Source organism: Mustela erminea, chromosome 6, assembly GCF_009829155.1.
Source record: "Mustela erminea isolate mMusErm1 chromosome 6, mMusErm1.Pri, whole genome shotgun sequence".
NCBI classification, from domain to species: domain Eukaryota; kingdom Metazoa; phylum Chordata; class Mammalia; order Carnivora; family Mustelidae; genus Mustela; species Mustela erminea.
This window is the reverse complement of record NC_045619.1, coordinates 18,857,496-18,869,594: the sequence shown is the minus strand read 5'-3', so window position 1 is coordinate 18,869,594 and position 12,099 is coordinate 18,857,496. Positions and strand designations below refer to the sequence as shown.

At 37.8% G+C, this 12,099-nt stretch overlaps 1 protein-coding gene and 1 long non-coding RNA gene across 8 annotated transcripts in view; one reads left to right on the top strand and one right to left on the bottom strand.

The window, feature by feature from the left end:
* LOC116592934 overlaps window positions 1-2,987 on the top strand; it is a 91,165-nt gene extending 88,178 nt beyond the window's left edge. For all 3 annotated transcript variants that reach the window (XR_004286661.1, XR_004286662.1, XR_004286663.1), the window contains 2 exons: window positions 2,445-2,501; window positions 2,793-2,987. This is a non-coding gene — a long non-coding RNA (uncharacterized LOC116592934). The remainder of the gene's footprint in view (window positions 1-2,444; window positions 2,502-2,792) is intronic.
* The window catches only part of IGF1 (insulin like growth factor 1), a 79,005-nt gene that overhangs the window by 8,265 nt on the left and 58,641 nt on the right, over window positions 1-12,099 (bottom strand). For 2 of the 5 annotated variants that reach the window (XM_032346580.1, XM_032346581.1), the window contains exon 4: window positions 11,425-11,911. The exons of 2 other annotated variants lie outside the window; for them this stretch is intronic. In XM_032346580.1, coding sequence (XP_032202471.1) covers window positions 11,750-11,911 — 162 coding nt within the window. In that variant the 3' untranslated portion in view covers window positions 11,425-11,749. Of the gene's footprint in view, window positions 1-11,424; window positions 11,912-12,099 lie in introns of those variants that run through there. One more of the 5 variants, XM_032346582.1, reaches the window with a different exon arrangement.

The window sequence follows — 12,099 nt, the reverse complement described above, 5'->3', positions numbered from 1 at the left end:
CTGTGTAAATATGTTTATTAAAGTAACTAACTCAGTGGCCATTGAAAACTTGTGGGAAGAAGTTTGGCATTTGTATAGGATAGCTTGAAATGCATCTGTTTAAAATACTGGCACTTTTCCTCCCAGATATCATACAATTTTACCAAGTCCACTTAACATGCATTTGTAACTATATAAAGCATCCCTGTTAAGCTACTGATAAATTTACATTCCTAATCTTACATGTTATTCTGCATTCTTAAAGGAGTTCTCCTGAAAAATGGAAGAAAAAAAAAAATGGAGCTACAGATTTGGATCACTATTGTCTCAAACTCCTTGAAACTTTTCTGTTTAGTATGCAATGGACCCTGCAGATGGTATTTGGCTCATCAAAACCCCCAAATGGTCATTATTATGGATACCACCTCTCTACAAAACTACTAATCAAATTAAATAACAGATCTAAAAATATGCAAATTTGATTTTGCTCTGTTTTCTCTTTCACATCCATACCAGCTTAGAAAAAGAAGTTTTTAAGTATCTGGATAATGAGCACACTAAGAGAAATGCTCAAGAATGAAATAGTAACAAATTAAAAAATGATTAATCTTTAATCTCCAGTCTAAATATATAAACATCGAAACTAAACTGTTTAGTCTCCAGTTTAAACATCCAGAGATGTTTAAACCCCAGATTTACAGAAGAAAAAGTTCAGGTATCTTCTTTATTTCCGTCCCTCTTCAAGTTCATGAGGGCTGTAGCAAAAAGAATTGATGTTAGATTGGTCAACCATAAGGATCTTATCCTTTCCCCCAACAGATTCTTCTTTTCTCTCAAAGCAGAGGTGAAGTGTCAGTCTGAGCACAGGGATCCTCTGGCGTATTTCTTCTGAGTCTGTTTCGGCCTTGCAGCAAAGCCATGGGCAGAAACTCACTTGAGTGGAGCAGACACTGCTCTAAGTAGCATGGTTCCCATGCACACACGCATAAGGTGGAGGCTGTTCAAACCCAGCTGGGATGTTGTCTGGTTTGCATTTGGCTCCCTTCCCAGGCTTTTACATGTGACTTCTTTGTTGCAGACAATGACAGTGACAAAACAAAAGCACTCAGAGATTTGGTCCCAGTCGCATCTGTTGCTTTGCTCATTGTCTTAATTTAATTACGCTGGCCACCCTTGACAATGGGCAGCAAGTGGAGGCATGTTAGAAGTAGCCTGAGCTGGCACCCACCTTCAATCCACTTCTTGAGGGTTATGAAACTGTCCCACATTCAGCCAAGCAAAAACTTTTCACTTCAACAGCTTGTCCAAGACAAACAAACCAGCTGAAACTGTTTCTAGTATGCAACTAGGCAGATTTTTGAAAGGAAAACAGTAGTGAGTAAATACTGTTTCCTATTGACACCAGGGAAGGTAAGATTATTTAAAAAAAAAATGTTGGTCCTCTAGCTCACTCAGGTTGATTGAGAAAATTTATCACCCTGAAGGAAACATTAACCAACTCATCAGGGAAAAAGTTTTGGAACATCTTAATTTGTGATATACATTATAATACATTGTGTACCATACTCAGATATTTAGGAAGCTGGAAAATGCCCTGAGATATTACATGACATTCACATTCTCCTATTGTCTCTTGGCTCTTATCTTAGCTCCTGGCTTTACAAAGGAAAGCAATCCACAAACTTTTTGATTAAAAAGATCACTGAGAGCTAATAACAATGACAGTAACACAATAACTTGATTAACATTTGCAGACACCCTGTAGTTTATACGGTAATCACCAGTAACATGATATTGGCATCAGTCTTATTTATAACTTAAGGCATGCTAAGATTTGGTGACTTGCTTGAGGTCACATAAGAACAAACTGATAGACCTAGGACTAATAATTAGACAACTTATTATTTTAATAAGATAGTTCTATCTCTCAGGGCTGAGCACTATATTATATATGCTAATTGCACATATTTTTCTTATTTAATTCTCCTAGTTCTCTTGCAGATGGATACTATGTCTTGCTCATTTTACCTTTAAGGAATCTGAAGCTTAGAAAAACTAAACAGCCAATTTTTTTCTGATTCTGGAACTTACCAGTTAGCCATTCTACCATATTGTTTCCCCGAAAGATAAAACATTATCGGGTGCTTCAAGATCCAAATATCTTTCCAACAATAATAATAATTAACAGTGTTATGAGCTTCCCATGATCCCATATGTGGTATATTCTTGTTTAGAGGGTTAGGCAAGACTCTAAATTATGGAGGGGTACCATTCCTTACCACAAGAGTGAGCTAGGATCCATTTATTATTATTATTGATAGGAATCTAGTAGCACACTATTCATTTAGCAAAAGCTAACCCTGTGGATATTATAAGCCCTTCTTTTTGCCCCACCTATCTTTATGAGATTTTGCCTGAGAAACAGCATCTAAAAGAAGGATGATAATAGTCTCTTTAAATTTCAGAGAGGAAGCAGTGACATTTTCAATAGACTGTGTTTCCATCTCAACTACTCCAAACAAGTAAGTATTATATGACATAAAGTCTAATAAAAGCCTGGCACCCTGTGAGAAATGCTAGGAAAATATTGTCCAGCATGGAATATTAGCAGCCTATTGTATAGCATAAAGTCCTAACTCAGCATTGACCTTCTCCTAAAAAGGCCAAAATGATGGGGGGGGGGAAGAGCAATTAACATATATAATACAGTGGATGTACTTTAGCTATTTTGCTGGTTTGGTCTGGAGACACGTGAAATTGTGGAGGACAATTTAGATGTTTCAGTATCAACTTTGATTATCTCTTTACTTCAGGGAATCACAAGTTCCAATTCCAGGAGAGTTGGGTCAGACTTTCATCTCTGGGAGCCAAGAGAGTAAGTGTCATAAGAACAACTTGGTGCTTTGGGATGTGACTTTTAAAACCAAAGGACAAATGTGCACATTTCAAGAGACTTGTGGGATATCCCTGGTGGGATAGTTGCCTCTTCAACAAAGTAAAAGTTATATAGACTGAATGTAATGTCGTTCTGCTTAGACTCTTTCTTTTTTTTTTTTTTTTTTATGGAAATTACCTCATCCTACCTTTTCTCTGGTTATGGTGGGAATGGCCACTTTTTCCCAATAAGACCCTTTTCTCTGGCCATGGTGAATGGCCCAGAGCTGGCATCTTCTCTAATGCCAAGACTGAGTATGGTGGGGATATAAGGTAGACCCATTCCTGGGAAACATAAGATTTCTTCTATTGCCAAACTTTTGATTCAGGGTCTACCCAGTGGCTTTTCTGAGTGTTTCCTTAGACTGTACAGCAGTCCAAGACACTTCACCCAACATTATCTCTGCCTGCCCTTCTCCTTCACTTGCGGTCAGACTTACATTGTGTTCTGATGGCTTGCCCAGACTTTCCAGTTCCTCCCCTCTTTCACATGGGTATTTCCCCTAATAATATCCTACTCATTTAACCCTGTCTCATCTGTTTCCCCAAATACCTGGGCTTACATACCTAGTTTGGATCCTACCTCCCCACACAGGAGTTAAGGACCTTAAGAATCATTACATTGTTTTCTCCTCTGTTTCCTCTTCTGTAAAATGAAAGTGTTCGATAAGAGCACCCACCTCATAATGTTGTTATGAGTGCAGGTGATCTCCCTTACACGTTTACCTGGCATAACTGCATGCGAGAGAGCCTACTCTTTCAAGAGCCCTTGATTTTGATCCATTCTGTGAAGTTATTTATTAGCAACACCAGTTTGCTCAGGCTTCGGTGCTATCAGAGTCCACTCTGCCTCTATGTTTGTTAAAACACCGATGTGTTGTAGAGTAAATTGTATGTTTGTTTCCCCACTGAAAAGTAAGCACCTTGAAGGCAGGTAACATGTTTCCTTCAGCTCTATATCCTCCCCAGAGGCACGGTGCTTTGAACAAACATAGCAAACCCGAAAAGCTGGCTAAATTGTTTTAATCTTTCTATAGAAGTAGTAGAATAGAGTTTAAATAGCAACCCTTGCATGGCTTCCTACTTCCAGCTATGCTCTTTATGGAGACAAATAGCACAGAGCCCCCTCCTATTTTGGGACTTACAGTTGGTGGGTTATGGTACAAGAAGTATCAGTAAAAAAATGCAGAAAAGAGAGTGCAGTGCATGGTTAACACGCTGGAGTCCATCTTGAGTTTAGAGTCTGGTCTGGCCCTTAGTTAGAGCAAGACCAAGGTAAGACATTCAGCCGTACTTAGCCCAAGTTTTTAAATCTCTACAATGGGGATAATTTTAATATTTACCCTATATACTAATGATGAAGATTAACTGAAATAATTAACTGTAATCCTTACCACAGGCATGTGCTTAATAAATACCAGCTATTCTTACTGCCCACTGACCTTTTATAGTTACTGGTATCAAAGCACATCCCATAGGAGGGTGCTGCCTTTCCCTGGCTGAAGAAAGGGAACCTATTTACTGAGTGCTCAGGGCTCCCTTGAATGCTGGGATACCAGATGTATACTTCTTTTTTCTAGAGACTGGTGCATCCCTAGGAATCCCTAGGATTTAGGGAATTTATATTTGTCCCATAATTATTCATGGATTATCCAGATTTAGAAACTTTCTTACTCTTCAAAGGATACCACCTGACTCTACTTCAAAAATTTCTGTGATGTAAGAAATCACTACCAAAATTGTTTAAAAGTCAGGAAAAAAAAAGAAAGGAAAAAAAAAAGTGCTGAAGGGTATTTTCCCTTGTGGGCAAGAGGTATTTATGTTGCCTTTAATAGTCTTGAAGGATGTTGTAAAACACTTCAGGGTTCAGACTGCTTAGACTGTTGATTTTATGGGCAGCTTGTTTAGTTAGCTGTTTGTGTTTGTGTTACATTTTTAAATTATAAAAAAAAAAAATGTTTAAGCACACTATCTTCCCCAGAGGGAGTTGATTTTGGAATTGCTGAAAGGTTCAAATGTCATGGTATTTTAAAAGTGAAACACCACATTCTAGCAATTTCACTGATATGTGCTAAAGTTTCAGCACATTTTTACCTAAAAACTAGATTTGACTATTTTTTTTTTCTCAAGCCTCCAAAATGCCATACATCTGACATAAAACTTACACTGGGATATTTAAAGTAGTGTATGAAGTGATTTATATTGCTATGTTCTGAGGAGATATGAGGCCCAGGGTTGTACCTTTTGGTGTCATTTCAACGCCATAGTGATGAGTTCACAGGATTAGTAGGAAAGGGTGTTGCCTTCCTCCACTCATTCTTTGTGTGTGTGACACATCTGGGCAGAACACTCAAATTCTGTGTTCTAAATTTTCCTCCTTACTGAATTGAGAGAAATTTTGGAAGTTTGGAAGACTTGTCTGAACTTTTAGGATGAACAAAATAACACTATGACAAGTTAAAGTGATTTGCATCTGTTTGAGGTTGATGGGAGCCTTTCAGCATATAAAAGTAAACATGCATGGTGCCAGGGGAGCTTTTCCAAGACAGAAAATGGCACAAGAACAATTCATGCATGTATATAGTTTTTAGAAATCAAAATTGCTTCATTTCACTTCTGTCTCTATCCTAATATTCATTTGAAGAAGGAAATAGATGTCATTATTTACAGAAAGACAGACCAGAATATCCAACAGTGGCCTAAGTCAACCAATATTGACAAAGTGACAGTAATAATGCTATATATTTATAAATTTATTTATGCTTTCCTTATTTTCTAGTCCTACAATGCCTCCTGGAACTATTTAAACATGCCACACTCACACCATGACATAAATATTGCATAGTCCCAAGTCCACAACAGTCAACAGAAATCCTTACCCAACCCTCAACCTGCACCTAATCTTGCACCTAATCATTTGAAATTTTTGTCTTGTCATAATTGTTATTTATAGCTGTGAAAAGAGCACATCGTATTTTCGCAGATGGCAGGGGTCTTTGAGTTGGTCTTTGATTACTTGACTTCCTGGATCTGGCCAGACAGAAAGCCCCATATAAACATTTATATATTTTACACAGAATTTTATAAAAAATTTTGGCATAAGAATCTCATCTTAGAAGAATGGGCCACTTGGTCAGTTTGGGTTTGATGTTAAATCTCTTGGTCTCTCAGTGGAAACTTTGGGGTTATTTTACCAGATAGAAGAATTGCCATCATGCTTAGTCTTTCATAGGTCTTGCTTTTAACATCCCACCTTCCTATAGAAATTCTGACCTTACTAATTAGAAAAGCCATGTAGGATGGTATAAATCATGACCACTTTCTTTCCAGAGAGATAGTGATACATGCCTACTCAAATAAATGTATGTAACTTCATATGATCCAATGGGAACAGAAGTGTATGTATGCCAGAGTGAATTGAGGAAGTTAGAAGTTTACGGTTATGGAAGGGGAAAGTGGTACAAAAGGCATTGGATTGTTTTTTCCAATATCCCCAATCTCTAATAGAAGTAGGGGCAGGGGATGCTGGAATGCAGGCTGGATGCACTGAGGCTATGATTGTGCTGGGTCAAGAATGAGACCTCAGAATTTCTAAAGTTCCAAATTGGTTCTATGTGAAAGTTTCTGTTTTCTGATCTACGGAGCCATTCTCTCTCTCTGTAGATCAGATTGGAAGTAGTTGAAAAACATGGACCTTTAGAATATACAATAGAAAGAAAAGTGACTCCTTTCTGCCCCTTCAACAATGTTCCCATTATTTCCTGAATAATATTTAATTTAGGACTAAACCTGGGCCTTTGAGAAGATAAAGGAATAATGTGATTTCTCCTGAACGATGAGTAGTTTTCACATAAGAATTTGCCTTCTCTGAAAGAAAAGCCAAGATTCTGTATTTACCTATAATTTTGGAAAGTGATTCACTCCAAATCCCTAGTGGTTGCAACAATGCTATAACACAAAACTATATAAACACACATAAACACACACATACACATGAAGAAAGTAGAGAAAAGAATCCCTTTCTCCTCAAAACTATTTTCTGTAGTTAATTATAGATTGTAAATTACCAGCAAGGACATTTAGAATTAAAATTAGTTGGATGCATTCTTTTTTCTATCAAACTTCCACTTTTCAAAAGGGTTAGTTTCCTGACCAATGGGTCTTAAGACTATAACCATATTAGCTAATAAAATAGAGATAAGAATTTTCCAAATGTTTTCTAGTTCTTGTTGCTTATCTAACAATATTCCAACAGATCTGTAACTGAGCTTCTAGTATATGGTGAGGACTTTCTTGGCTGTTCACTAGAAGTACCGGGTATGGACTTACAGGTCCATTGTCCTACATCTTGCATAATTTCCCTGTTATTCTCAATTTCTATTTCTCTCTTTTTGAGTTTAAACATAAGTCAGTATTTCTAAATAATCTCTTTTGGTTGCTGGATAAAAGTGAGGTAGCACTAACAGCATTAAAGAGTCCCATCAAAGATGAACTCCAAACATGTGGACATCAGGGACAGGTGCTCAAATTTCAGTTAGCACCCTAAGGATGGAGAAGCTGTTTTTGACCTGGAAGTTTAGTGGCCACTGAAGAACAGTTGTTAACTTCACCTGCTCCTTCTTTAAAAGTGGAGTTATCTTGCTTAGGTCAATAAATACTGTCACTGATTTTCATAGCAGTTAGTAGCTGGGCTTTTAATCATTTTGATGAGCATATAACCTGAGGAATTCTTCACTGAAAGAAAAGCCAAGAAATTGTATTTACCAAAAATTTTGGGAAACAATTCACCCCAAATCCCTATCCTCATAAAAGGGCATCCTGATTTGTCTAAAACAATTTATCTTCTTATTGCTACCAAAGGTGTCCACCACTTTATCTTCAAACTATCAAATTTACCCTTGGATTAAAAGTCAGCTCCCTGTTACCTATTAAATAATGAAAAAGACTTACTCCCTTCACACAGACAAGTAAAAGAATAGACCTCATCTTTCCCCATGGATGTTAACGGACTTGAGAAATTGCAAAATGTTATTACTTAAGAAAACATTATTTCCTGTTGGTGGTTGGTGGGACGGTGGTCAAGGGGTGAAGGGAGGGGATAGGGGCTCTTGGAGGACTCCTTTTTTTGCTTCTTTTTCCACCCTTACATCCTAACAGCACGCACATTTGAAGCTGTATGAGGTTTTGTTTGTTTTCAAGAGATGTTTGAAAGAAGATCAAATGCTTGTGAAAGGCACTGGATCGGCAGCCCTAGAAACTGAAATGTCCCGGAAGCTGTGTGAGCCCGGAAATATCCCACATTTCTATTTATTTTGGCAATTTTATTTAAAACTAGTAAGAGTTGGAGTTCATGCTACAATTAAATTTTCCTCAGGCACCATGAAATGAAAACACATATTACATTTGATTTTAACTGGTTGAGAAAAATGGTGGTTTCTGAAAGTTCATTCTGTGACCTTGAAATAAAAGTTAACAGCTCCTCACATGGGAGAGCTGAGCTTTCACTTAAGTTGGAATTATTCATAGAACTGGGGTTCTCTGGGTTGGAAGGGCTCTTAGGTCACTGAGTTCCCTTCTATCATCTGCTTGAAGTCCCGATACCACCTCACCAAAAAGTGCTAGCAAGCTTGGCCTTGAAGGTTTTAGTGATACAAGACTCACTTCTACTTAAAGGGATCTATTTCTTTTTCGGATGGCTCTAATTTTCAGAACTAGATAAAATAATGTTAACTAAAACTTTAATAGTGATTACTATGTTCCAGGAATCATTTTAAGCAATATAATATGTATTTGTACCTAAATGCTCACATATACATATATATAGATATTATCTCAATAAATCCTTACAACCATAGAAGGTAGATTCAAATAGCACTGTTGTTTGACAGATGAGAAAACCAAGGCACAGGTGAATGACATGATTTGCCCAAGGCCACTCAGTCAGTAAATAAGAGTTGGGAATTCAACCTGGGAAGCATGACTCTAGAGTCTGTATTCTTAACTGCTATGTCTTACTTCATCTTCAATCTTTATAATTTTCCTTCATCTTAGTACAAAGATTAGCACATTGTAGGTGCTCAATAAAAGTATTTTTTGACAATTTTATTTCAGGATCATGACTCCTTCCATCTTCCCATTAGTTTTACACACAATCATCAATTTGCACCAAGAAATGGTAGAAACAGAATTTTAAATGATGATCAGTACTCAGCTCACTTCCAAGAAAACATCCAGGAAAGCAACAGGTATATAACGTTCACTATAACGTACTACTCAGCCAGTTGTCACCTTTAGCAGTGGGTCCTTGAATGATTTCAGTTTAATCTCTAGAAATGCAAAGCTAGCCTGTATCAGTGCAATTCCTTTACCCTCCTTTTTCTTTCTTTTCTTTTTTTTTTTTTTTACTCTGTCCATGCCTCATTGCCCTATGCAAGGATGAGAGGAATCATTTCATCTCAGCAATGATGCTTATTTTTATGGTCTCCCACCACCCATCCACCTAGCATTATATGCCATGTATCACTAGGTGCTTGGTATTGACTATAGAAAGGAGGAGATAGAAAGACAATGATAGGTTCTTCATGTTTACTTTCTTCATATTATTCAGAAATCATATGTAGGCATTCATGATGACTGCTTTAGAGTTGATAAAACCCCTTCCAAAAAGAAGTGTATTTTAATCCACAGTATGAGAGTTAAGCATTTTTTAACTAGAAAGTTCCATTCCTTTTTTTTCATTTAGAGTCTCTGCCTCACTTCTTTTGAATGAAGTTTATCATAGAGTATAATTTAGAGTTTATCCAAAACCCTGAGTCATAATTGACATTTTCCCAGTCAACAATAAAATAGGGACAAGATAATCCTCTAAGGAACCATTCCATAGGACATGAATTGTTAATTCTTCTGTGGAACTTGAAGAACCATCTGTGTATGCAGGCTACTCTCAGGTGGTGGTCACAATAAACATCGGCTTATGCATGAGACTGGTCTCAAAGCATGGATGTCTTAGTGAAGAACTCTGCATCTCCTGAATAAGGTGGCTGGCTAGATGGGCTAAGGCACCAGCCTACCCTTGTCTATTCAGATAGGCCAAGTATTTGTAACCACAGCAGAAGTGGCTTAGCTCCCATCTTAGGCTTGACATGTTTCTGATTGGACTTTTCCTCCCAGGTTGAGCCTTGGGCATGGCCTTATATGTTTTGTTATATTGTATTTATTATATATCCTGTGTTTTCACTGCACCATAGAGCAAAGATGATCCTGAAGTAGAAACATCAGGGGCATGAAGGATCAGGCAGAAAAGAGGTTCCTCTATACCATGACATCTTCAAAGTAGGTTACTTGGATGAAATGTTTCACTTCTTGGTTTAGTCATCTTCTTACACCAAGTGTCATCATTTGCTTGGCGACCACTTCTTTCCTACACCCTCTCTTAGGTCTTATAATTCACAATTTGGGTGATCTTGAGACTTTGTTTTATATCTGTGAAGACTCTAAGCCTACTAATTAAATCAAAGAAGCTGAAGGAGAAGATTTACAAGACCTGAATTCTATGGTTCTACTTGGCTTTTTTTTTTACCTTCAGGAAAAACTATTAAGTTAAGAAGATTTCATGTGCCATCTATTTCTGCCCTGTCTTTTCCTTTTGGAATTATTTCTTAGTCCATGTTGATTATGTGCTCTTCTCTGCTGGCCAGAAGGAGGGCAGCTTAGAACTCAAGCATGCCTTTACCCTTATATGGATCTCAGTATTCTTATCTTAAAAGTGAAGGGATTGAACCCATCAACTTCAGAAGCTTTTTGTCCTAGTGTTTCCATGGAACAGAAACTTACAAGATTTCATATCTGAAAACCTAGATTTGTGTGTGTGTGTGTGTGTGTGTGTGTGTGTGCATATGGGACAGAGATAGACATACACACAGAGTTTTATAGAAGATAGGATAAGACGGCAGTAATCAGACATTAGAAGTCTTCTGTTATGGGCTGAATTGTGTCTCTCCTTGGCCACTCGTTTGTTAAAGTCCTGCCTCTCATTATCGAAAACATGTTCTCTTTGGATATAGGAACTTCTAGCTTCCAGAAATGTATGAAAATATCTGTTGCTTAAGACACCCAGTCTGTGGTACATTGTTATGGCAGCCCAAGAGATGATACAACTAACACATTTTTATATCTGATTCCAAAGTGCAAAAAAAAAAAAAAAAAAAAAAAAAGGTTCAGTGACCTTCTCTTGTAGGTTACCTCACCAGCCTCACAGGCTTTTAGGCAAATACTTTGTGCCCTTTGGCCTGAACCTGGACTTGACTAAGAATCCCAGCCTCCAATGACACTGCAGGAAAGAAAATCTGGGAACTTCTATGACACAATTCAGTCTTGCTGAGAATTTTGGGCTAATATTTAACTTTGGAGATATATGGACCTGGGCAATTCTTCTATAAGAGCTTCACACAAAGTTTTAAAAATGCATATAAAAGCCTTGATTTCTATCTTAATTCTTTAACTCTTATTTAATTTTTTTTTTTTGAGGGGAATGTAGTATCTTATTTGCCTCTTTCATAATTTGTGTTCTTTTTTTCATTCTTGCCTCTGTTTTCCTTTGGACTTCCTTGGGCATTACATTTTTCTTTTCCATTATCTCCATGCTTGTTATCCACATTCTACAACAGGTTCCTTCTCCTTCCATCACATGCATTATCTAGCTCCACCAGGCCTACTGTTCTTCGTTCCTCTATAGCACTTCCCACTTTTCTTTATCGCTGTCTGCTTCTCTCTCATTGTCCTTGCCTCTGTCTGCTTAGTCCTTCTCTCCTCCAGTTTCCTTTTTTTGCCTCTGTGTTCAGTTTCTAGCTCCAGTCTCCCTTCTCTGCTCTTTCTTCTTTCCTTTCATCTGCTGACTTGCTTCCGTCCCCACCTTCTGTTCCCCTCCTGGGCGTTTCTTTGGCCCACCTTTCCTTCTCCTCTGAGACTTCGTTTTCTTGGTGGTAGATGGGGGATGATACTGTAAACATCACAAAAATAATTGTATTGAGAACAGGTGGTTCCCTTGGTGTGATAGAGCCTTTGAGTCAGCCCAGAATGCCTGGGCTCCATGTGGTACAGGAGACAACATTGGTGCTGGAGAGATGTCTAGGCCACAGCCAAAAGACCCAAACTTCTAGAACTCTGGGACTTATCTCTGACCCCCAC